This window comes from Gambusia affinis, linkage group LG08, assembly GCF_019740435.1.
Source record: "Gambusia affinis linkage group LG08, SWU_Gaff_1.0, whole genome shotgun sequence".
Lineage (NCBI taxonomy): Eukaryota > Metazoa > Chordata > Actinopteri > Cyprinodontiformes > Poeciliidae > Gambusia > Gambusia affinis.
The window spans coordinates 27,065,697-27,092,601 of NC_057875.1; the positions used below are offsets into that span (position 1 = coordinate 27,065,697).

The 26,905-nt window shown below is 39.3% G+C and overlaps 1 protein-coding gene across 5 annotated transcripts in view; it reads left to right on the forward strand.

The window, feature by feature from the left end:
- The window catches only part of tmtc3 (transmembrane O-mannosyltransferase targeting cadherins 3), a 34,177-nt gene extending 10,883 nt beyond the window's left edge, over positions 1-23,294 (forward strand). For all 5 annotated transcript variants that reach the window (XM_044123998.1, XM_044123995.1, XM_044123994.1 and 2 more), the window contains exons 5-14: positions 175-290; positions 1,767-1,939; positions 8,878-9,130; positions 12,761-12,909; positions 14,022-14,142; positions 14,311-14,422; positions 16,609-16,712; positions 17,216-17,385; positions 19,238-19,464; positions 20,644-23,294. In XM_044123998.1, the coding sequence (XP_043979933.1) occupies positions 175-290; positions 1,767-1,939; positions 8,878-9,130; positions 12,761-12,909; positions 14,022-14,142; positions 14,311-14,422; positions 16,609-16,712; positions 17,216-17,385; positions 19,238-19,464; positions 20,644-21,536 (2,318 nt within the window). In that variant the 3' untranslated portion in view covers positions 21,537-23,294. The remainder of the gene's footprint in view (positions 1-174; positions 291-1,766; positions 1,940-8,877; positions 9,131-12,760; positions 12,910-14,021; positions 14,143-14,310; positions 14,423-16,608; positions 16,713-17,215; positions 17,386-19,237; positions 19,465-20,643) is intronic.
- The last annotated feature ends 3,611 nt before the right edge of the window (positions 23,295-26,905 follow it).

Sequence of the window (26,905 nt, forward strand, 5' to 3'; positions counted from 1 at the left end):
AATGCGGAGCAATTATCTTCAAGGTCACTTTACAGAAACCTGATACGAAAGCTACTCTCGTCTTGGTTTATTTAAACAAAAGGAATTCAGACACCAAGTTTTATATACAGTCAAGTGATCTCGTTGTCTCAAATGTTTGTTCTTTTCTTCCTGTTTTTTGTTTGTTTTTTCCAGTGTGGCCCCCCATTGCTGTGACTGTAGTTCTGGTGGCTGCAGCAACACTGTGCAAGGAGCAGGGGATCACCGTGGTCGGCATCTGCTGTGTCTACGAAGTGTTTGTTGCACAAGGGGTAGGGCTCTGCAGACGCCTTGGTCTTGTTCATTACGGTTGATCGCATACAGAATGTTTGCGGTCAACTCTTGGAGAACAAAGATGCTTTCTTAGATAAACATGAGGAATTTGTGGAAAAGAAAAAAACAAATTTTCTGTCTCAGACCAGTACAACTGTTCTCAGTGTTCCACTTCTAGTTTGCTAGTTTGCTGCTAATTTCCTTCAGGGCAGTGAATAAAAGATAAATGGTGTTAATGGAGATTTACTTTTCTGAATTACTAGGTGGAATCTTTTTTTATCATTGAAAGATTGTTAAACAAGAAAAAGGATAAACCACCTTTTACCTCTCTCTGGACCTTCAGAACTTTCATATATGCGGATATTGTAATAAATAATAAATAACAAATACTGTTGTGCAATATGTAAAGGGGAACTCTTATGTAAACTTGACGTTTTTGAGCTCTACATTTTGTCATAATGTTATTCCCTCATTAAAAACATACCTGGAGTGTTGCCTGGGTTCCTTCATGCATGTTTGGAAAATCCTCTTATGCTCCCATGGCAACCATTTAGCTGTGCAGAATGCCTTGGAGAACCTATCACCGCCTTTGATACGAAGCTCCTCCTCCGAGCTGCAGTTTTCAAATTTCCGAACTTCCGCCTCACAGAGCAACCCTCCACAACTCTCCCACTCAGCTTCTTCAGACTAGCCAGCAGCAAATAGCAAACACCTGGTGGAACTGAGCTGAGCTGCTTCTTAGAGTGACTGCGGTTAGAAACGTTGTCAAAGAGTTAATAGAGGAGCCATGTTTTGATGACTTCCTGAAGGCGGAGTTTCAGAAAGAGCAGAAGTTTTTAAAGAGACAGCGGCCCAATTCAAGGTGTTAAATTACCAAGGCAATTTTCTTTTAAGTCATACTTGATGTACATATGAAGTGTTTTTATAACTACTGAAGGTAACATAGGTATATGAAATGGCAGTATGTGCCTGTCAAACACAGAACAGTGCCCCTTTAAAGTGGAATGAAACCCAGTGTAAAAGCATAACCCAAACAAATTTAGAAAAATTCCAAAGTGAGCAGTGCCCGTTGGTCAAGACGATCAACTTAGCCAATTAACAATTTTTCCACTACATCTAATGATTTTTTTCTTTTTTTAGAGCCCTCCATTGACTATTTGTCAAAATGAGCGACAAGCAGCAAATCTAGCAACCTTTTTATGTGTTATTGGAGACTTTGGCTATTGCGTGTGAAACCACCAGTCGTGTAGTAACTGGTCTGAACAAGCAGTGAGTGCTGTCCCAAGCATTGTAACATTATCTTAGGACGTTTACATAAAATGTCACAATTTGCACTGTAATAAAAGATAACACACCCGTAAGGTTCAATTTACGGTTTATCTACAAAAAAAAAGTTGATTTGGTGTTTAATCGTTCTTTAAAATGACTTTGAAGTTGACTTGACTCTTGTTATTTCTTCCCTTTGCCATTGATAGTTTACTCTGCCCATGATGCTGGACACTGTGCGGCAAGTCCTGCAGGGTAAAGACGGTTTCCCGTACGCGGTCCTGCAGACTCTGCTGAAGCTCATCGTCCTCGTCATCAGTACCCTGCTGCTCGTCATCGTCAGGGTCCAGGTCATCCAGTCCCAGTTGCCTGTCTTCACCAGGTAGGCCCACCTCATCACTACATGCACAGAGTCAGGAAATGACTACATGAATTAACCTTATGTGACTTAGAATAAAAAAAATCCCTTCCTTTGTTTCACATTAGTCAAACGTTTAGTAGAGTGAATAAATTATAATGTGCTACATGGGTGATGTATCTTTACCAAAGATATTCAAACGGAAAATGTTAGTGTAATAAAATTGAAACCATTATTTGCTCCCTAATGGATTTCAGCATTATGCAAACACAGTTCACTGATGTGGTTCATGATTTAATTCTGACTGCATTATGGTTTACAGAACGTTTCTGTTTATTTCAATAAGTCCTCCTGTGGTTTCTGACTATTTCACTAATGGGCTTGTGTTTTTATTGTGTTTTGTAATTATTTTTTATTTCTTTTTCCCATCCATCAGTTTTTTGTACCTGCATGGTTGTAATCAGGGTTGCAGTAGGAGTCTTCCTATCATTAAGTATCCCACGCATATTTTATGATCCACTGAGTTTTTTTCCACTTTAAGAAGAAAGTGGAAAAAATTTGTCATAATCTATTAAAACCAAGTCTGACTTTTAGCAGTTTATATTAAAATATTTCCTGCTTCAAGTTATGTTACCTGGCAGCAGGTGACAGATAAAACAGTGACCTTCAACCTTCTAGATCTCTGCACATTATTTGAAGTCACCATTTAGCATACTGAAAACATGTTTTTAGTCAGGAAATATATTTTATTTAGCCTTTGAAACAGCTAATTGTGCTCAGCAACAGGTGGGGAGGGGTTCTGCTCTATTCTCTGTACAGAGAAAACTCTTGGAATAGGGCTGGGTGTAACAATGTTTTATTTTTTAGTTCATTTTTAGTCAATTTATTTCTTTCCCTTCTTGAAAATAAATTTCAAATGAAAATATTTTCCAAAGCTCGCTTTTTATGCTTTTTAGTCAAACCTTCTTTGTGTTGACCTGAATTTTAAGTCCAAATAAAGACAAGCTGTGAAACATGGTAGGCCGAGAACAACATGGTAGGCTCTCGGGGGGCAAACATCACTCTGAACTATTTAAACCTAGGAAGTGCAATGATGGAAAAAAACAAAATCCAGCTTTTCCAAAAATAATATCCTCGTGAACAGAAAATTTAATTAATCAATAAATTCGGTTCATCACCCACATCAAATCTGGTCTCCGTACCACTTTCTTTTGCATCTTAATAAAAAAATGGCTTTGAACTGTATGAGCAATATGATGGCAAATTTCATATAATCTTAAGCCAGAACTTGTTAAAACCTCTGTAAATCTTTTATATCGCTAATTAGCCCATGAATGATAAAGCTGCACAAAATCAAGTGTAAGATCCAGGGTTCTCTTCAGTATATCCACAGCCACCCAACATACTGAGGGCTTCGTTTCAACTTTGGGTTTGAAAAATATCAACAGTGCATTGATCCAGAAATTACATCTGCATACACTCCCTTGTAAAAGTGTTTTACAATCATGCTCCTTGTGGCCTTCAGGGCAGACCGCCCTGCGTGTTTCAGCTGTGTAAGTAGGCCAAGACACCTGATTCAACAGCTTATCATCAAGTTTTACAGAAGCCCGTTAATAATCCACCAATTTAAAGCAGGTGCACTCAAGCAGGGAAACATTTAAGTTCTGTACACCAGTGAATCCTGGGGATTAGTATGGTGAAACCCTTTAGTGCAATACAAGGAGAAATTTTATTCTAGACTATCAAATTTTAATCCCAATTTTCTAGGTTTCTTTGAAGGCTACTGAAAGAACTTTGCAATTTAGGTTTGTCGCCATCTTCATCTTTATTTGAATCTGGACATTGGTCAATGAAAGAGTTACTGATCATTTATTCATCACTCCAATGTTGGTTGAAGAACTAAAAATCTCAAAACGCTTTCTGAGGTAACTTAATGAAAATACAGTTGATATCACAATAAAACATATGACCAAACTATTTAATTTTTTTTATGGTGAAAAGGAAAAAAGCCACAAAATGGTTTAGGCCGTCACCTGATCTTAGTTGGATTTAGTTTCATTTAATCTTGTTTCAGACCACCACAAATGCACTGAAACCCCAAATCATGCATCAGTTCACAGTGGCTTCAGTGAAGGTCCAGTATAGTTTCATCAGCTGATGTTTCCATTGACTGTTTTCATGAAACATAATAAATTGCCAACTTGTCGAGTATCTGAATTAAACCCGCTGTTTATAGAAGTAATTTAGAGCGATGTCTTCTAGGTACAGATATATGCACTCTATGACCCCCTCAAAACATTCAGTGTAAATGTTAATAGTTATGCAGCCTGAAGTATTTGTTGATGGTTATCCATTTTTAACTGGTCTGCACAAGATTTTACCTAATGACATTTGAGCATGAAGATAAAATTCCAGATAATTAGCTGGTATAGACTAATCCTCTGGCTGTAATCCTAAAGATGACTCCAGATTGTCTGCTAGAATATCTGCCACAGAGCCATAACAGTTTGTCCAGCATACATAGCATATTGTCTGCTGGTTGCCGATCAGGGTTTACAGCAGGGGTTCTATAAAACATGCTCAGACTACGACCCATGTGAGAGCAGTTCAGATGCAAATGTGGGCTTGAGATGTTATACTGGTACAGCAAGAAATGACTGATCAGGATTTATGATTGTGGAGATATCCCAAAGACAAAACACATCCTAAACGCTATATTTACGCTGCTTTAAGTGAAGTTTTCAAATATTTTTGGAATAGCTGTCTTATCTAGATAGCATAAAACTCATTTTATATACGGGCTTTAACAGTTTTTTGTTTTATGTTACCTTCAGGAAACTGAACCTTCTCTTGTTTTGCAAAATCTGGAAGGTCTTTGAAAGTGTTCCTTGCCTATTTTCACTCTTTTATTCTTAAATGGGACTATTGCAACATATTGTGTTATATGTTTGAAATAAAATGTCAGGTGTAAAAACTAAAGCTGCAAAAAAAATCAGTAAGACCTACTATATAATACAAAAGGATATGAGAATATCATTTTGGATCCTTAATGCCATAAGTGGTCATTGAACATTTCTATTGGTAGAAGAGGCAGCATCACATGATGTGTGAGAGCAGTTGCTGTAAAACAAGGTGTTACTATTTCTTTTGTCAAATGGCTCAATTGCCTTTTAATCTCGTGGTAATTAGCTATTGATTCCTCTGGTGTATTGGACCAGAGAAACACCCAAAACTTGCAGCACTATGGCTCTTAAAGACTTGAATTGAACACCACTGGAACTAAAGTCTGTGCCTCTTGATGATTGATGGAAGGTCACAAGGAGCCTCAAGATCCAGTTTGAACATGTTTTTTAGCAAAGTTTTATGTTGACACCACTGGTTTGTGACTGTGAGTTAGGGAAAGTTAAATAGTTTAATATATGGAAAGAATTTGTCTCTGCAGAATGCACTTAAGTATGTTTGCATAGAAAGTCCGGTTCATTTATGGAGGTGTGAATGCGCAATTGAACTCTGATGCAGACCAAAAAAAGTGAACTCTGGTCCGCCTACAAACCCAGGTTTTGGTTTGGTTGAAGTGAACTCTGGCACAGTTCAAACGCATATGTGAATGCCAAGCAGACCGGAGTCTGCGCCAAAAGCAGGAAGCGGATTGTAGTGCAGGGCATTCTGGGTAGATGCAACCAAAACAAACAAACAAGCATGTGTAGCAATAGCAGGAGAAATGGCTTGTGGTCTTTTACTAATAACAAAAGAGGAATTCTTATAAGCACTAATATTTGACGCCAGTCCATTTTGGTTTAAATTTCATGAAGGAAGTTGTGCTCAGTGTCTTTGTGTTGTTTACTTCATTGGTTCTTGTTGCAGCGCCACCACAGGCGAAGAGGGGAGCAAGTTTTTCAAAGAGTTTGGATCATTGGACACAGTGCAATGTGAAAGTGAACCGTAGATGAAAATGTAACAAATAGTGCAACTTTGATTCCAAATTCATCTGAGTCTCTCGGATTATGAGGTGTGGAAAAAAATCTTAAAACACTTCCAGAACTTTAACTGACCTTGTAACGAACTATCAATCTTGACTACCTAGAATGGAGTCTGGCTGCTTGAGGACAGAACGTAAAAAACGGAGGAGCAACCAAAGTTTGTGAAAGTAATGTCATCAGTGCAGAATTTCTGTTTTAGCCATAAACAGAATGATTGATGCTAATGATTTTATATTGATGGCTTTTTAATTTCTGTGTCTTTTCTTTAAGAACCAACACAACACATTTTATTTCAGTTTAGAGAACAAACATGATCCAGCCTCACCAGTTTGGAAGTTTTTATTTCCATAAAAGACTACCAGTAAGATTATATCTCTCTGAGAGCTTTGTTAGGATTAAAGATACTAAAAACACAAAGAGGACAAGACCTTATTTTTTTTAACGGTTGACTTTCTTTGTGTCCTTTATGTTTGATGATAAATCTGTTTTGGGGAACTTTTATTAGTAAGACCGTAAAGATAGCTGGTGTCAGATTTAAAGGAAAAAATGTAAACGGTAAAATGCATCGGTCTCTTTCAACATATTCTCACTAGCATGTATTTGTTCCCTTTTTAAATGTCAATTTATGGTCATATGCTCAAATACAATTGAAAGAAGGAAAAAAAAAAATAGAATCTTTGAATAACTTATTTATGTTTTTATTTAAAGGGATACATGGTTTCAGTATCCCCAAATTTGTTTTAAAGAATAAAAAGATCTAAAATAAAGAAATACCTTCAAGTCAAAAAAAACAAACAAACATAAAAGACAGTCAACTAAAAGTTGTTTACTATCCAACTGGAATGCTGATTGTATTTTACTTTAGGTTCAAGCAAATTCAGCCTAAAAACTAGCCCAAATTCACTGATCCCAAAAAAGGGGGTTTCCAGAAAATCCTAAATTTCAACACTCTTTCATTCGTGTTTTTCTTCCATCAGTATTTAGGTGTGAGCCTAAATTCAAACACTGATTTTACAAATTTGAACCGTGTCAGAGCCATGCAGGGAAAGAAACTCTGCTTACCAAAAATAACATCAGAACAACAGTTTGATTTCAACAGTAAACAGACCAACGAGGGGCAGATCAAACGCAACACCCCATTACGCCGCTGCGGCTCTCATTTTGCTCTTCCATGCTGTTATGTTTTTAAAGGCGATGAAAAGATCTACAGCATAGAATATTAAAGGAGCTGTGTCGGGAAGTCAGGGTAAAGCTCAGTGAAGGCCAAGGCCTGAAACTGTTGAGCAGATTTACAGAGCGTGAGGTGCAGCTCGATGGAAACGGCCACACACAACTATTTTCAATTCAACATCAGAACCCTGGCTAAACTAAAGCTATTACTCATCTTCTGTACAGACATTTAGCTGTGTAACACCTATCTATCATCAGAAGATCTTTAGTTTGAGGCGTTATAATTGTTGTACTTCATCAGAAGCCCAAACTGGAGTCATAACCAAAATAAATTGGATGTAATATAAAACGCACAGGACATGATATACAATTAAATTAGAATATGTGTTAGATATTAGAAATTACTGAAGAATAAAAAGGTATTTTGTAAAAACGCTACTCAAGTACTGAGTAACTAAGTATAGCATTTTATTTTTTAAGATGTCAGCCAGAAAAAATTACATAAGATTATGAGCAAATTCAGTTTATGTTAAAAATGTAGAAATATATGTACACATAAATAACAAAGTGACAAAATAGCAAATTCAGTCAGATGCAACACTTTTCCAAATCTATATTTTTTCAATATAAAACTTAATAAACTAATACTTAGGAAAGGGAATCTCTTCAGTAGATGACACAGTGTTAACTGTATTTTCTTGGACTCTAAAGATAGAAAACAAAATTAGAATAACAAAGCTTGTGTACAAAGCAGAGGTCTTACTCTGACAAACTGTAGGTCACTGTCTGGTGCGTTTTTGGTTAAAACATGTCTGTCCCTCATTCAGTGAAGTTACTATCAGTATCCAGAAATTTTCTTAAGTAAAAATAACTATATATTAACATTTCTCAAGGAAAAGTAAAAGAAAGACAAAACAAAGCGGTACATATGCTCCAAAAAGTTTTTTTCCCCAAAATAGTTACTCAGGTAACTGTAATTACGTAAATGTAGCTAGTAACATAAATTAGTTCTGGATTACTGTTATATAAGCCTGCATCGTATTAGGAAAACATGGAATTTGTGATAACATTGGATTAATGTATCCAATGTTGGATTAACAATTTGACTTGTGATAAATAGGTAATTAAACAGTTTTACTATCCTTCTGCTGTGAGTTTATTACAAACTCAGACCAGAGATAATGAAACGTTTATCCAGCCTCTAGATAAAAAAAAATTACATTTAACTCCAAAGTTTTATGATTGAACTAATTGTTAAATTTGTCGAATTTGAAAATTCAACTAATTGTTAAATTAGTTGAAGTTTCTTAATGACTTGTCCTCCTTACCATCTCTTGGTAAGGAGCACCATAAAAGGGCAAAAACCCTTTTATGGTGCTTTAGACAAAATGTCTCAAATATATATTTAAATAATGCATTCTGTGCAGCGTGTGTTTTGCTTACACCGACGTTGTGATAATGATAGATATGGAATATGTTAAGTCAGTTTTACTTGTATTAGATATTTCAGCAACACTGCAGTTCAAGCTGCTTTGCCACCATTAAGTCATTATACTGTAACCAATAATGAAATGTCACATTTTTGTCAAATGCCGTCATCAAGCAACTACACATCACATATATTCATCAATGTTCCAGTTGCTTCAAATCCATTCTGTGCAGGTGGCCTTTTAGGTGTGACTATAAGGAACTCTGTTTTGTGTGTTTTTCCATTTTCCGGATGTTTATAATGCAGCTCTGATGTATGATCTCCATTTTCCCCCTTTGCATTAATAGCTAAGCGATTGTCTTCTGTGCCCTTTTTCTTTGTAGATTTGATAACCCGGCAGCTGTCAGTCCCACTCCCAGCAGGCAGCTGACCTTTAACTACCTGCTCCCTGTGAACGCATGGCTGCTGCTGAATCCCTCAGAGCTGTGCTGCGACTGGACCATGGGCACCATTCCTCTGGTGGAGTCCCTTCTGGACCTCCGGAATCTGGCCACTGTGGCCTTCTACATGTCCCTGTGCCTGCTCGCCCACTACAGCGTGTTCTCCAGACACAGCTCAGCCAAGACGGTTATCATGGTGAGAGGGAGTTTTGGTCGCTTCATCTACATCTACAAACACTTTGAACGCTAATTGATTCATATTCGCACAGATGCACCTAGAAATGTTTTTCTGTGGCCTTTTTTTCTTGTGACTTCCAGGTTGAGTATCGGTTGTATTCAGAGTAATTTTAATCTGTTACAAAAAGTGTAATTAAATTCCTTACAAGCATAGTTCATTTGGGTATACAGCAGATTCTATTCCAGCTCTAAACAGGAAGAAAACTGAATTGATTGTCAGAGAAATTAATATTAGGATTTAACAAACAGCAGGTCTGAGTATTTCTCATATTCTTAATGACTTGACCACCTTCACCTTACCAGATCTATACTTTTTAAAATGTTTTAGCTGCATTACATAAAAGATGTCACCCAAAATATTTCCGGGAAAGAACCCCACTTAGACAATAAGCCAACATTTATTACCAATATGCATACTTGGCACAGTGATGTTCTGGTAACAATGAGTTTGGCATAATTTGCGCCACGCTGGCTGGAGTCTGAAGGAACACGACATATGAACCACCCAATATCCTGCCAATGCACCTGTCAAATTCACCCGAGTCATCCCGATTACACTTTGGTGCAGCATGTTGGAGACAACTGCTCATTTTAACATGCAGACAACACCACATGTGTTCTTTTCACATGGCTATGATTGTCCATCAATTTACAAATAAAGTGGGCAACAAGATATGAAACTCTAAACCAAGAGTTTCATATCTTGTTTAGCACTGAAACACTTTCTGCCATTTTCTCCCTCCTTTACTGTCTTGACTGTACTATAAGCAGTTTGAACTGAACTAAATAATGCTTGGAATTAAATAGTTAAAGGACAGAACTCCTATTGTGCTTTTACACGGCCTGCTGTTTTAGGGCAAAAAACATCAGTGAAAGTGGTTCCTTGTGTCCACAGGCACGTCCACAGCTTAAAAGATGGAGAAGAGAATTGTGTGGGTTTTTTTTTTTTTCTTGGATCAGCATACTAAATAAGGCTTAAAACTGCCTTAATTTGCCAAATACTAATTTTATTACCCTGCTGTGCACTGTTGTCTGACATATTCTCTATGGAACTTCTGGTTTGAATTCATTTTGGCTGCTGCTTTCTGCAGTAAAGCGTTGCATCAGAAAAGTGAGATGAAAACAAATGGGGGGTGGGAGGAAGAAAAAAGAAGAAGAAAAATAATTTGCCAGCAATAAAAGATAGGCTCTTGCTTGAATTTAAAAGGAAAACATGGGTAGTGGTTGTTCACTGTGGGATACGGAAAAAAAAAAAAAAGTATTTGTTGTGCAACAGTCTTATGGCTCTCATAGTTGAAGGTCAGTGAACTTCCTTAGTCTTTCATTTTTAGAAAGAGCAACACAAATCAACACTAAATAAACTCAATTATGACTTGTGCAGTGTTTACTCTGGTTTGCTAGAAGCATTTTGTGTTACGTTGCGTAACAATGTCATACCACATCAACCTATTTAGCATGTTTGCAAGGTTGCCAGCTGTCTCACATGGAGCATGAGACTCCACTCAAAAGCTGCTGTTCTCTGGGAAAAACCTGCTTTGCAACATTGTTTCTCACAATGACTGCTGAGCTTTTGCCTGAAGTCTAAATTTCAGGAATTCCTCTGCTTTTTATTACTGTAGTTGGGAACAAACCTTTTACAAATACAAACCTTTCATTTGGGAAAGGTTTGTATCAATTTGTCTAATAAATTGAAATCTAAAAGTCCATGTTGATCATCAGTTAGGATGAGCATACATCTAGGAAAACATTAAGTGTAACACCATCCATTCATTATCTTTTGCTTAATCTGGTGTTGTGTCATGGAGGCAGCAGCTTAAGTTGAGAGGCTCAGACATCCTCTCTTTAGCCCCTTGTTCCAGCTCCTCTGGAGGAATCCAAAGGCACTCCCAGGTCAGCCGAAAAACTTGGTCCCTGTCCCTCCAGTATGTACTGGGTCTTCCTCTGCGTCTCTTACCGTCAAGACGTGCCTCGCCAGGGAGGCATTCAGGAGGCATTCAGGAGCCACCCAGGAGCCACCCAGGAGGCATTCAGGAGCCACCCAGGAGGCATCCTAACCAGTTGCCAGAATCACTTAAACTGGCTCCTTTTGATGTGGAGAACCAGCATCTCTACTCTTGAGTTCCTCCAAGATGGTTGTTTTCTCAGTCTACCTCTAAGGGAGAGCCCTGACATCCTGCGGATTAAACGCATTTTGGCTGCTTGTATCTTCGATCTTGTTATTTCGGTTACTACCCAAACCTTGTGACCATAAACAAGCATTGAATCAACTGATAAACTAAGAGCTTCACTTTTCGCCTCTGCTTTTACCACGACAGACCGTTGCAGAGACTGCATCACTGTAGATGCTCTATCATTCATTAACAAGATCACAAGATACTAACACTCCTCCACCTGAGGCAGGACCTCATCACTGACCCTGAAAGGGTACCTTTTTCCAGGTACAAACTATTTGGACTTGCTCTTTTTCATCTCAACTGCTTTGCTTTCAGCTGCTCCAGTAGAAGCATGAGATCACAATCCGATGAAGCCAATAGAGCCACATAATCTACAAAAAGCAGAGACTTGATCTTGGAGGCCAGAGAGTCGAATGGAAAGTTTTGAGAAGCGATTGCCCGAAACCGTGTGGCAACATACACTGTTCAGAGACCTAAAGTGGACTTCAGTGGACTAAAACACTGCTTATGGTCTGATCCAGCCAACAAAGGTTCTACCAACACCTTCTGGTATGTTGTTATAATAACATAAGAATTAAAATTCCCTCCTTTTCCAAACTTGTGAACCGGTAATAGTGGTTCCCTTCTACCATGTTTTTTTTGTTGTTTTTTGCCTGAATTGAAAGACTCAAATACATGCATACACCCACTTTAATATCTTTTTAGGACGTTGCAAAGAAACTGCCGTCTTGTTGTAGTTATCAACGATTTGTTTGCATAATTCTGGCTGAATATTTGACCACTATTCTTATCACAAATGGTAGAGCTCATTTCAGTTACTGCTGGCTTTGAAGCATCCTCCTTTCATTCTCAATAGATGTAAACTCAGATCCATTCCAGAAGCCTAACTTTTTGCTTTTTGCAAAGCCATCGTTTTTGCCTCTTTTGGACAATTGACCTTTTGACACAGCAAATTTTGTCCAATTGCCAATGATTTATTACCCTCCACTGAAAAAGAATTGCTTAAAATGATTAGAAGCAACCCAAGAACCACTAATCATCAAGCCTGTCATAAGCTGGGAAAAAGCTGGAACATCACCGTCACATGCACAGCAAAGAGAACTTACCGTCATTATGTGAGGGTGCTGATCAAGAGGGAAGTCGCTACTCCAAAATTGATTTATTAAATCTTTAGTGAAGTTTGTTTTTTTGATGCACGATTTAAAGTTCTTCTGGAGAAAGGTTTAATGAGATATAGATTTAGATTTATCTGCTTGGAAAAGTAACCGTCTCTTCATCTTAAACTCATGAGACAACAGTGTCACAAAAAAAAGCAGTTCTTTATCTGTACTAGCATTAATAAAAGTTTAACCTTTGTTTTATACTTTTTAGACAAAATGATTGATCTGTGGTGCATGTTTTTTTTTTCTTCTCAGGCCTTGTCTTTGATCGTCCTGCCCTTCATTCCAGCATCCAACCTCTTCTTCCCTGTGGGGTTTGTTATTGCAGAGCGGGTACTTTATGTTCCTAGTATGGGATTCTGTGTTCTTGTAGCACATGGATTCAAGATTGTCTCACATAAAGAGTAAGTAGCTGTCCAAACTGACAGGTATTTAAGCAATGACGAAAATGAAAGAATGTATTTCCCCCTTCTCTAACTCAAAATATCTGTCTGTTTTTAGAATTGCTTTTCTATTTTGTTGGAAGTCTTGTTTTGCAATTTGCAAATTCTCCCTTCTGTATCATGTCTTTTGATAATGTTGCGATGAAAGTAGTCATTGTAAAATTCATATGCTGGCATTAAACACAAAAAAGCACATAAATGTTCAATATCACAAAACCTAACCTTATTGATTGTGAATGTGACAGACGAGCACAAAGTAGTGCATTTGCTCGAAACTTTTACAGTGGTGGACCTGCTGTAAAGATCATGTCTGATGAGTTGTAGGCCCCGGTTTTAGGTTTGGTGTTTAGTAGCCGCGTTTCCAATAACCACAGAATTGTACAAATTGAAATTATGAAAATAAATTTTGAGAAAAGGCGTCAATTTTGGAAAAAAAAACCAGAAGTTTTTTGATAAATAGTCCTTGTTTTAGGATGAGGTATTTTTTTTCTTCAGTTTTATCTAAATAGATGTATTTCACAAAACTGCAATGGAAACACTTTTTTCACATCACATGAGTCTCTTGATAAACAGCCTTTGGTTACTGCTGGTGGAAAAGACAAAGAAGATGACAGGAAGTTGTAGGAGGACGTTGGTTTGTTTTTGTTTCTTTTTTCAGACTATGCAGCCAGCTCCACCAGAGCTCTCACAGCATCACACATAGTTCATAGATAATTTAATTTGTCATTCGAAGATTAAACAAAGATTTCTGCATGTTTGTAGTGGTACGCAGCTAACATAAGGTGCTTTGGTGCATTCCAGTTCTTACACCACTTTTGACCAGAATGCCTTCTTCTCCATGTTCGCAGTGTAAAACGTCTTCCCTAAGAAACACTTGGAACATGATTATTTTAGCAGGGCCTGTATGAGACTTGTAAACAAAAACTAACATAGCAAAAACATAGCGGTGTGGCTTGTATTAAAATGCAAAATTTATAAGCACTTGAGCTTTAAAACATCAACTTCGTATGTCTTTTCAGTATCATGGCCAAAACAAAACTGCTTTAAAGTCTGACTAACACTGTTACTCACAGACAATTAAGGAAGATTTCCTGGCTGATGATTGGTGTGCTGCTCACCACACATGCAGTGAAAACTTTCAACAGGAACTGGGACTGGGAGTCGGAATATACCCTGTTCACCTCTGCCCTGAAGGTAAAAACCTAGACTGTAGAGTATTTTGGCAGTTTTCCAGTGTTCAAACAAAACGTCAGTTATCCTGCGATGAAAGACTTCGTTAGAGGATTTAGTAGATAGCACAGCTTTAATCAGTCAGCTTATCTCTGAAAGCTTTTTTGCTTATTGAACTGTGTGCCATTTCAGGTTAACAAGAACAACGCCAAGCTGTGGAATAATGTCGGCCACGCTTTAGAGAACCAAAACAATTATGCAATGGCTCTGCGGTATTTTCTCCAAGCCACTCGCGTCCAGCCAGGTGAGAGACTTCAATCACGACGTCTTAAAATCATTTGACACATTTTCAATAAACTGATGTCATCTTACATGTGGTAGACTCAGACGCAGATGTTCAGCTTTCTTCTGTGAGTGTTTCAGAGAAACAAGATATCCATTGTTTTTTGTTTTTTGTCAGTATTGTAGAGTCAACAGAAACTGCAGTTGCTGTAGGGAACTCCTTCAAGCTGAGATTCAGATGTTTGGGATGTTTAGATTAACTAAGTTGCATCAATACAGGCATGGACATGCGCAAGAGACATGCGGATTTTATTTTGTGGAATAAAATCCACATGGGTTGGTTGTCAGGTTTTCGCGTTGATAAAATTTGACTAAACAACAAATGAAGCAAATAATACATCTGATTATTTTAGCAGCCGCTGAAATTATTTTCAGATTTTAGCCATTTGTTACACATTTTTATTTAAACTGTTGTGATTTGATGTTCGGTTGACACAAGATTTCCATGCTGTGAGAATCTGATACTGGTTCCGTTCGTTTCACAATGCCAGCTGCACTTATGAAAGCTCATTTCTGAGCAGAATGCTTGGCTCAATTTGACTTTTTTTTTTTTTTATTTCATCGGAGGAGGGTTTAGGAGGTGCTACTCACAGAAGCGTAGGGGTAGACAAGACACGTCATCGAGACATTGACCTTTTTTGTTGTGTCATACACACTGCTGTTGTTGACTTACATTGTAGTTATGTTTCCTTACATCCAGAAATTACCGCACATATCACCGAACTGGTACTTAATTGGCAGTATTATTTAAAATGAACTTTTTTGAACTTCACATGGTCGTATGATATTATTCCCTCAATCAAAAGTACATGCTGCTGTGGTGTACGTTTTATATCATCAATTGCAACTTCCTGTTGCCCTCAGAAAATAGGAAGGACAAAGTCACAAGAAAACACAAGTGGGTTATTATTTCAAGCCCAAGAGAAATAAAAAGAATCAAGGCCAGTTTAAATTTAAACTGTGGATAATGGCTTAAACATGTTAGAGAGTGTTTTGTCCTAGTGAATGAGTCCATTTTGATGAAGGGGCTGAAAGAGACGACTGTTGGTGCGTTAAATCCATTATAGTGGCTCTTGATGTCGTCTCTCCTCACATGGTGAAGAGCCATCCAGCAATCCATTATGCGTCTTCATCTTGAGCAGACAAAGCTACACTTCAGCAAAGGTGCAAGTTGAATACTTATGGCCCTTTCATTAGGGCTGCAGGAATTCTTCCCATTCCTCCGCTTTCAGGGAGCCTGTCATCAGCTGGGACATCATCCAGTTTTGTCGGTTACCCACCAGCAAGTTGTATCCCGAGATTAACAATGGAAACACTTAAACCCAGTAAGGATTTCCTGCTACAGTCATCAGGAACAGGTTGTCCTCATCGTTCCAAGTTTGGCCCACTCATTATAGTTCTCAGCAGGATTTATTTTGCCTTCCGAATCGTGTGTGTTCTCCTCCGAACAGCATCACACCTTCATTAGTGTTTAGGCATCAGATTAGTTTACATAAAAAAAATTTAAAAAAAATCAAAGCAGCTAAATTTCTGCATATAAAGTTGTTCATTTGTTGATATATGCAGAGCAGGACGAAAGATGAAAGACCAGCCCATCTTTTCCATCAGTCATAATGGTTAAGGATCATATACCGTTCTCTGTGTTGGCTTTCAGCCAGATGGAGATTTTAAAGAGGAGCGGCAAAACAAATAAGGTGGATTAGCAGAGCTGCTGACTGACACTGTCATCATGACGTCCTACTGTGAAATTTGGTATTTGAATTAGCTGTTTATTAAAATTTATTTTTTGGAAAATCTGATTCGTTCTTCTTCTTTTTTTTTACCAACTTTGGGCCCACCCAGGTCCTACTATCTTGTTACACAGGCATGTTTTACAGCTTGTATGTTTTTACACTTTGAATTCAGGTCAACTTCCTGAGGGAATGACTGAAATCAAAGGAAGTTGTTGAAAATATTTTCTGTTTGTAACTTCATCTTAAGAAAAGAAAGGGAGAATTAAAAAAAACATCAAAAGTCAGATTTGGTATGGAAAAAAATAACATAGTCATTGATTTTATCATGTTTGGCAACATTTATTTTCCCTTTTGGGATAATTTTGAATTGATGTGATTTGAATTTGTCAAAAACGTACGTTTGCTCTTGCCACAGACGACATCGGTGCTCACATGAACGTCGGGAGAACGTACAAGAACCTGAACCGATCCAGAGAGGCGGAGGAAGCGTATCTGGTCGCCAAATCCCTCATGCCACAGGTAAGTCCTCATCGCATGCAGAATTGATTTCCTCATTGCGATATCGCCGTGTGCTTTTCTTCAGAATGTCATTGTTTACCACCTGAAGTTTTTGTCTTCTGTTTGTGTGAGTCACGATTTTTGTCTGGGAGTGATCTTATCCACCAATCAAAGGAATACCAAACGCAGCTTGCCACTGTTCACCCAAGAAAAATGAACTCCACCTATTTGGCATGAAGACAGTGGATGCATAACTGTCTCTTTAGATTCCTGTGAAATCTCTTCATGCTTTCTATCTGTAGTGCACGCCACACCTACCTAACTACTCCATTTTCTAATGCAGATGTTAAAACTAAAGTTCAAATCCAGCTGTCTCTAGATGCCACAGCTGACATTAAAGTGACTTTTCACACCTGAATGCAAAATTAGCCATCTGTTCCCGCAAAACAATACGTCGTGCTTGTGTTGAATGCATCAGGTTCGTATTTAGTGCAACAATATATTTTCTCTTCCACTGTAATCAGGTTATTCCGGGTAAGAAGTACGCGACACGTGTGGCCCCCAATCACCTTAACGTCTACATAAACCTGGCAAATCTGATCCGGGCCAACGACTCCCGGCTGGAGGAGGCCGATCAGCTGTACAGGCAGGCGATCAGCATGAGACCCGACTTCAAACAAGCCTACATCAGCAGGCAAGATTTTCTCAACTCGCTTCCAATTTGAGCATCTACAAGTGGTTTGTGGAAGTATTCGTGCCCCTGAGAACCGCAAATGTCAGTGTTTCATTTGAATGTTTCTGTCCCAGAGCCGCACAGAGTTCTTTGCATTAGCTCAAGCTCACAGTGAGTGCAGGAAACTGTAAAAATCTTGCTGCAGATTCTTAATTGGAGCGATGTTTTTACTGCAACTCCCGCTGGATTCACTGGCCGTTTTTTTAAGTGGTGTGTGTATCATCATCCCTTTTCATCTGATTGTTTGCTGAAAAGCATGCCCACAACATGATGCAGCCGCAGTCTTTTAAAATTTATATTTAAACGGTGTAGTCAGTATAAAGTTCAGAGTCTGTTGTGTCGGAACCTAACCCGACTTTAAACTACGTCAAAATATCATAATTGGCCTCTCTGCTCCTCAGGCACCATGATGCTTGTTTACTGAAAACATCTGAAGTCGTCATGGAAAGGCTGGATTTATGCTTTACTATTAAATAATTATAGCATATTTATTGTACGCCATCATTTTGGTTCTTGTGGGGTTATAAAAGTAAGGTGGGACACCACACTTATCCAATTTTGTGAAATCATTTTAAACAATTTGCATTGTTTTTTTTATACCTTATTTTTTGTTGATCTTTCATATAAAATCCAAATAAAATAAATTGGGAGTTTTTTGGTGGCAAATTACAAACATTTAGGAGGAATGAGATTATTTCTTGTCTTTAGTCCAACTTTCCAGCATGTCGTTTAGGTCTGAAATGTGATTAATTGATTGGTATTGAATCCTTTATTTATACAGGAGTTTCTCTTGAGACTCATTGTCTCATTTGCAAGACAGAGCTATTACATACGTCACAAAAAACATAAAAACTCTAATAAAATCGTATAAATAATCATCAACTATTTTAGTAATCGATTAATCGTTAACCAGAGTTTAGAGACTCAAAAAAGGGCCAATCGTTGAAAGAGCAACATATTCAGAGCAAAATAAATACATACTGCGTTTAAGATTTTAAAAAATCCTTCATTGTCTACGTATGTGAAAAAAAAAGTCTTCTACCAAGTACTTTTCATTATCCAGTTATTAATAGTTTAATCCAAAAAATAATCACCAGATCAGCCGTTCACTGTGTTGATGTTGAGTCGCGCAGAAAGAGTTTTTTACATGTTGATGTTGGAAGTATTTTTAAGCTGCAGGTGCATCCTTCGCTACAAATGATCAAGCGTTCATTAAAGGAATGCCATTTTGTTGCATTTTAGGAAAAAAAAAATTTGTTTTTCTTATTTAAAAAAAATTATTATTTCTTTATTTAAGTGTATACTTGATGATGATGATGATGATGATGAATACTTTATTGATCCCCAAGGGGAAATTCAAGGTCCCAGCAGCTCAAGACATTACACACAACATACACTACAATTCACACAATATACCACAAAAACACTAAATCACCAAATTAACACAATTACCAGACCAACATTACTAAGAGCTAAAAATACTAAAAAACACTAAAAATCCTAAGTGCTAAATTTAAATTTAAAACAGTTGCCAAAATGGAGGAGTGCATGTTGACTTATAATGTAGCCGACAGAGTCAGTCAGAGTACAGTCCATCAGTCTGTATGACACTATAAGGAGTGTGGAGGTGAAGTCTGCTGTGTCGACTTAATATTGTATGAAATAAGTTTAAGTAGTTCAACAAAAAAAAAGCTGCAGGATGTGCCTCTGAATTTCTTTTAAATTCAGAGGAATCGATGAATCATTAGAAGAATCTATTACTAAAATAATCATTAGTTGCAGCACTAATGTAGTTTGTTTGTTTGTCTGACAGAGGGGAGCTGCTGCTGAAGATGAACAAGCTGACAGAGGCCCGGGACGCATACCTGCGCGCATTGGAGCTCGACAGCTCCAACGCTGACCTCTGGTACAACCTCGCCATTGTCAACATCGAGATGAAAGACCCGTCTGAAGCTCTGAAGAATTTCAACCGCGCCCTGGAGCTCAACCCACGCCACAAACTGGCGCTCTTCAACTCGGCTCTTCTCATGCAGGAGTCTGGTGAGTTGAAAGAAAGTGAAAAGTTGCGCTTTGACACTTTGGGGATATGGCGAAGCCGGACCTGTTCAAACACGCAAAAGCTTGTTAAGTTGAATGCGTAGCGCATTGTCTGAGGAAGTTAACAGCAGTACTTCACTTGTCAATTGCTTTGCTTTTCACTGATGCAGGGCATCAACCCCACACAAACTGGAATGAATAAAGGAAGTAACCTGCTATTACCTCTAGGGTGTAACCCGGTTCTTAAGAAATGTCCCATATGCTGAAGAGATCTGGGCCAAGTTTCTGTCAGTTTCTTTCATTTATTGATTAAGTGAGAAGAAAAACATCGAATGGAGTGTTTTACTTGCAGCAGGTTTGACTGGAAAGCCGGGCAGCTTTAGTTTGCTTTTGTAACTAACAGAAATCTGGTGGTTTAACCTTTAACCTTTAACTGTCACCACAAATACTGTCACAGGCAGATCAATGGGGACACCGGTGTCCTCGTGGCAGTTAAAGGGTTAAAGCTGGGTTTCTTTTTAGAGCAATAAACCTTGGGGTGTTGTTAAACTTTCTTTTCTGCTCCACGCTCAGTTCCTGTGTCTTTGACGGAGTGATATCTGGATTATCCTCATCATTTGTTACAAAAGTTGAGTTGTCGGAAGCTTTAAAGGCACAAAATCTGTTACAGTACAACAGGTAATAATTACTGGTGTGAAAGGCACGTACTAGTGCTTCTCAAAAACTTAGAATATTACATGAAAATTATTACAAATAGAGTAAAATATTGTGAAATTTAATGATTATGGCTTGAAAGGCTTGAAAACCTTGTGGGAAACTGATCTTGGGAAAACCAAGTGACCCCATCTCTTAAAACCACGAGAGGGTTACGTTTTAAATTTCTTCTTTTTCAGTTTAAATTTTTTATTTTTTACTTTACAAGCTTCACCGCCCCAATTTGGCTCCATACAAACCTGCTTAAAATACTTCTCAGATTTTATCAGTCACTCTTACAACAGCATTTAGTCTCGATATTGATTTCAAAGGTGGCCACGTTTTCAAGAATGTTCCATTTTCAAGTGAAGACAATCACCCAAAAAAAAACCAAAAAACTGCATTTTCTCAGACTTTGTGTGCTCAGATTGAAAGCAGATGTGGTGACGGGTGAGACCTGGCTTTTCAACTGTTTCTGCTTCCTTCCAGGAGAACCAAAGTTCTGGCCTGAAGCCAACCGTCGTTTCCTCATCTACGTGGAAGAGGAGCCCGACGACGCCAACGGCTACTTCAACCTCGGCATGCTGGCCATGGATGCCAATGAAAATGCGGCGGCGGAGCACTGGATGCGGAAGGCCATCGGCCTGCAGGCCGGCTTCCGCAGCGCACTGTTCAACCTGGCTCTGCTTTACTCCCAGTCCAAGCGGGAGGTGGACGCTTTGCCCGTGCTGGACGAGCTCCTCCGCCACCACCCGGAGCACGTCAAGGGCCTGATTCTGAAAGGTGACATCCTCATGAACCACAAGAAGGACACCCGCGGCGCCAAAGCTTGCTTCGAACGCATCCTGCGAATGGACCCCACCAACGTCCAAGGAAAACATAACCTGTGTGTGGTCTACTTCGAAGAGCGGGACTTGCCGCGGGCCGAGCAGTGCTTGGAGGAAACGCTGGCCCTGGCGCCCAACGAGGAGTACGTGCGCCGTCATTTGAGCATAGTGCGCAGTAAAATGGCCGCCATGAGCGCGGCAGGGGAGCCGCTTTCCAGGGAGGGCGGAGGCAGAGGCGGAGGCGGTGGCGTGTCGGCCAAGGAGGAGAAGCTGCAGGCGGCGGAGGAAACGACGGAAGAGGTTGCCGCGGGTGAGGAGGAAGGGAGGGGTGCCAATGCTGACGGAAAGGGCGCTGAGGATGAGAAGAATGTGCGGAAATCCTCAGCAGAAGGCCTCGGGGGTGGGGGGGCAGACCAAACAGAACCTTTGGACAGCACTCAGGCTGGCAAACGGACTAAGGGCAAGTCCACTAAAGAAATTAAAGATATAGAGGAAAAAAGGGCAGCAGCCTTGAAGAGACTAGAGGAGATAGAGCGCATACTAAGTGGTGATTGATCCTGGTTTTGGTACTGGACTGCCACCCCTTCTTTTAAAACATGTTTATTCTTAATCAGCTGGGATTTCTTTCCAAATTAATCAGTGTTTGTCTTTTTCTTTTTTCATCTCACAGATCTTGTAAGAGAAAAATCTTTTTTTGAAATTTTATGCACATAAAATTTTACAGAACACATCACCTGTTTCTTGCCCATCACAGATGTAGATGTGAGCTTGAACTGAATGTGAATTTCACACATTGTTTTGTTTTGTTGCTCTATGTGTAGTCATTGTTTACCACTGGATTTGTGTTTAATAAGATGTGACTCCCTCTTCTGTTGTCGCGTGGAAAACAAAACAAACAAAAGAAAAATTATTGTATCTGGGACAATTAGAGGATGTGACACGTTCCCCTAGACTTCTCCGAGGCAGAACAGCTCATAGCTGAAAATAAACCACACAGCGAGCAAGATACCCTTCCGCCCCCCCCCCCCCCCCACACACACACACACACACGCACACACCCACACACACACACACGCACACCTCTCCCACTAAGTCACAGCAGCTAATATTTATTGATCTCACTCTGCACTTCCTGCTATGACATCATCCCGTTTCCAGCTGCCTTCTCGGTTTCGTCGGGGGTCTTCCTTCCGAGTGTCAGCCCTGATCTGTTTGTCACATTTTCACGCCTGTGTTCTGCCCTGTATCTTCATCAGAAGTGGATGTTTTGGATGTTTTTCTTCATAAACTGTCCTGAGGACATTGCTTCTTCATGGGCTACACCCATTTTTATATGACTGTTAACAATGACGCACACCACTCCTTAACAGAGGCCATGTGTTTTCATTTTCCAAAGCTTCTTCCACCTCAGGAGGGGAATTTTCTTAGCACATTTGCAAAACATGGATCTCCTACATCCTCTCTGCACAATAAGAATGATGTAACAACCCGCCACAACCAAGACATAATTTGGACGATAGGTGTTTTTTGTAATCGTTTGGGCAGATTTTGGACAAGTTCATGTTTACAAGCAGATTTTGGCTGTGCCGACAAGTTGTATTTTTCCTCTTTTTCACTCTACCACTAACTAAACGCTAGCTAGCTAGATTGAAAAAATGACAACTAAAAACATTTGTGCACCTTTTAACAGGCTGCCTCATCAAAAACACTAAACCCAGTCGAGCGTGTCATTGTACCAATGTGACACATGCTACGCTCTTCAAAGGTATGCTTTTATTTTTCTCACAGGCTAATCATGGTAATTATAGCACTTGTGAGGTTCTTCTTTTCTTTCCTCCGGATCTGTTTATGATTTTAAGAATTGAGGCAGCACAGAAGACGTCTGTAAGAATCAGAGAGGCGGTACTACTTAAAGGCCTTGTCATGCATTCATTTTCTGTCCCTGAAAATATCCTACATCTATATTCAGGGTTTCATATCCAGTGTTATTTATTAGTATTACATTGCATACACTGCAGGGAAAAGCTTTGGCAGTGTGTGTTTTTGTGTCTGTTATGTTTCATTTTTATTTTTTTTTACCATGTCAAGCACAAGTTCCATCATGTATTATTTTTCAAAGCCTGTCTCAGACGGTGTTAACGGGGTGTCCCATAAAGAAGGTACAACTTTGGACAACCAAGCATCCCGTTTATGTTTTTGGGTTTACCTCATTTTCAGATGTTCTTTTTTTTTTTTATAACCATCTGAGGTTTTTATAAGACCCTTGGTGATGGCGGTGGTGGTTATTAAATAAAGTGGGATCAAAAATCATAATTTTGCTCAAATGTTTTTCTCTCACATAAAATTTCAACTCTGTTGAACTGAGTTGCAGCGGTTGGTGTCTATCTACAGTTTTCACCGAGAAAAGGCTCTCCCATACTTCATCTGAAGCATCGTAATTGGCTCTTACTGACATAGTTGCGTGATAAAAGTCGCATCATTTTGTTCGGAGGGACCCAGACGCCTCCCCCTTCTCAACACCAGGCCAGTTTGAAATATTTCGCACAGAGGTCTGTGTGATGTAATGTGTGATTGGTGAGAGGCTTCTTGTCGTGTTCTGTGTGTGATCTCAAGGCCTGTGTGAGTATGAACATCGCCAACCATGTGTCTGCACATCGGCTGTTCAGCTGCGGATGAAGTGTGGGAGAGGCTCAAGAGGCAGGGTACACCCTGGAGAAGTCGCAAGTCCATCACAGGGCAAAACAACTAACAGTCAGGTTTTTGGACTGCAGCAGGAAGCTGAAGTAAACAGAGAGGACCCACACAGACACTAGCTAAGCCCTTATTTAGCTGTTAGCTGAAACAACTTTGTACGAGTTAGTATGAGTCCCTGCTCAAATCAAGGTGAATTGGTTAGGATATCAAAGAACAGAAGCCAGCCTGCAAGGTTGAACAAGTCCAGTCTTTGCATCCCTACTCCAACACACTTAAGTTAAAAGGAGGAATTCCCTCCCAGCAGTAAATTAACTGGTAACCAGCCACTCCTTTGGTGTGTTAGAGAAGCGATGTACTTAAAAGTTGCAGGGTTGTGGCTCTCAAGGACTGGACTTGGGCACCCTGGTCTAGAAACTGCCGGAGCATCAGCGCTTGTAGCCCTGCTGAAGTTGGGATTGAGCAAAGGGGACGGAGATGCATCAAAAGACAGAGCTCTTTATTTTCTGTCCAACATCCCACATCAGAGGCGTCTGGTAGGCAGACGACACTCAGAGGAGTGTCACCCAGATTCCCTCTTTTCAAACCGAATCCATTCAAATGAGTCAACACTCATAAAACTCAGCAGCTGAAGTCCAGTCATTTGTAATGACTTGGCACTCGCTCTCATGATTAATCCAGTGTGTGCTAAAGAATCTGATGAATGCATGAAAACTGCAGATGTAAATTAAAGAAACAGACAATATTTCATACTGAAATTCAGCCACCTTCCAGACAAAAGATACATATATTTGGCCTAAAGAGTTTTATTGGAGTACTCAATGTGAGGCTTTTGGGCCTAACAACTTTGTGCCAATTGCAAAGCATGGTGTTGGCAGCGTGAAGGAATGAAGTTGTTTCATTGCGAATGGTTCTGGTGTATTGTACAACGTGGACAATTAAGGACTTCCTATGAATTGTAAATGATTCTAAACAAATTGAAGCTGGTTCCATAGTAAAGTATACTCACACTGAAGTTCCACAGTGTCCTTTTAGATCTCTAACTTCGACCTTGTTGAAAATTTGTGGGCCATGCTTAAGAGCCAGGTCTGTGGCAAGAAACCAACCAGTTTAGATGAGCTTTACTAAATTTGACAGGAGATTTGTCAAATATCCAACCATTATGAGTTTGTGCTTAACCCTAAATATAATCCAAACTCAATTCCCACTTTAGTCCTAGATCTAACTCTTTACTCGAAAGCAGCACTTTTACTTATGGGGAGAGAGCTCAGCTGTGCTTCGCTTAACAGAGAGACTGTCGTTCTGGTGCTAATTCATTCAAACTGCCGAGTGAAGTTTCATATTAAGCTCAAGCATGCAAAAAAATAGACCTCTGAAAATTAAAGTCTTAATGTCATTTACAACTGCACGACATCCCTCACATTTATATGTGGAAACAGTTAACATCTTGTACATTCGAGGCAGTGTCCATGAGGAAATGGACTAAACTCCCAGGGTTCATTTGCAACAGGGAGCGACTTTGTTCAACATGATGAATGTGATTCCTGTGCCTGACCCTCTTCAGTCAAAACACATGGAAGCATTTTGTGTGACAACTGGTGTGGATTTAATTTGAAACAACTACAAAAATCTAATTTGAGCATCGGTGGATGATGTGGAATATAACATTTGACTATCAAAGACTATGTTTGTACTTTTAAACTGTATGAACTCTGCCTGACATTAACCTTGAAATATTTCAACTTTGGGGCCTTTGAATACCCACATCACAGTATCATTTGATGGAAGATGTCATGTTATAAGGTCTCATGTACAGGAAATGTATTTAAGAGAAAAAAAAAAAAAAAGTCTAGACTGATTTGTCCCCGCTGATGTTTATGTTGGGAGAAGCTTGTCACAAAAGAATCATGTGACAAACCTCTGAATCTTTGGTCATATTAAAAAAATATTAATATTATAGAAAAGTTTGTTCATTATTAGGAACTAATAATGAACAAACTTATTAATATTAGTTAATAATAACTATACACATAGTAAATAATGTGTATTGACTATGTAAAGCACATTATTGAAATTATTAAAACAGACTCATGGTTTCAAAAACAAAAACATGGACTGAAAGAGTCCTTAATACCTGCTTACAGAGACACTATTATATGTTTTCCAGCCACATAGCGCCTTTTTTTATAGGAGAATCTATTAAGTATCAAACTGTCAGTTGTTTTAAAAATGCATATATCAAATATGACTTGACTTCATAAATGAATGCCTTAAAATTGGGCCTGTCTCTTTAAAAGCCCCTGTTCTTTCTGAAACTCCGCCTCCAAGAAGTCGTCACAATATGGCTCCTCTACTAACCCCTTAATGTTTTCACCAGTAATGCACTGAGAAGTAGCTCGTATGATGAGCTTAGCAGGTGCTCAGTTCCACCAGGTGTTTGCTAATTGCTGCTGGCTAGTCTGAAGGAGCAGAGTGGCGTAGCCTCAGGGGACGGCTGCTCTGCAATACAGGAGCTTGGGAACTTGGTCCTCGAAGGCGGGGGTTGGTTCACCCAAGCATTCTGCGCAGCTGAATGGTTGCCATGGAAGACTGATGGATTTCTCAGACATGGGTGTAAGAATCAAGACAGCTCTCAAAGCATATTTCTGATGAGGGGCTGACATAAGGTGATGTGAATCTCAAAAATTGTAATTTTACATAATGCTGCCTCCAAAAGTCATTTTAATCTAACAAACGAGACGTATATTCTAATGTACTGAATATGATCGTATTCTCCAACCTGTTCCCGTCGTTTGCTGCTGCTCCGATGTCATAATCTGTCAAACACAGAACCAATTCAGATGATGTCCAAAACAACAAATTATTATGGGGTGAAGATCCTCGCTGGGTTTAGGCGAATAACAGGAAGGCGAACACCCTTTCACTGATGACGGTGATGTTGTGGTTGAGAGTTTCTCAAACAGAGTGGGTGGTCCTCAGGTTTTTGCTTTTTCTGGTATTAAATCAAGTCAAGGAGAGGGGTGAGGAGTGCTTACATTTCTTCCAGCAGGGAGTCCCCTGCTCCCCGACATCACCAAGGAGGCCTGTCAGCAACTCCGGATCCTGAGAAACAGACAGAGCTTTGAGCGACCATCCCCGTCCTCACGATCTTCCGCAGGAGCATTCTAATATTCTGCAGCAAATCCCATTTGGGGATCAATTTGTGGCAACAGCCACACACACTGTGGTTTTTA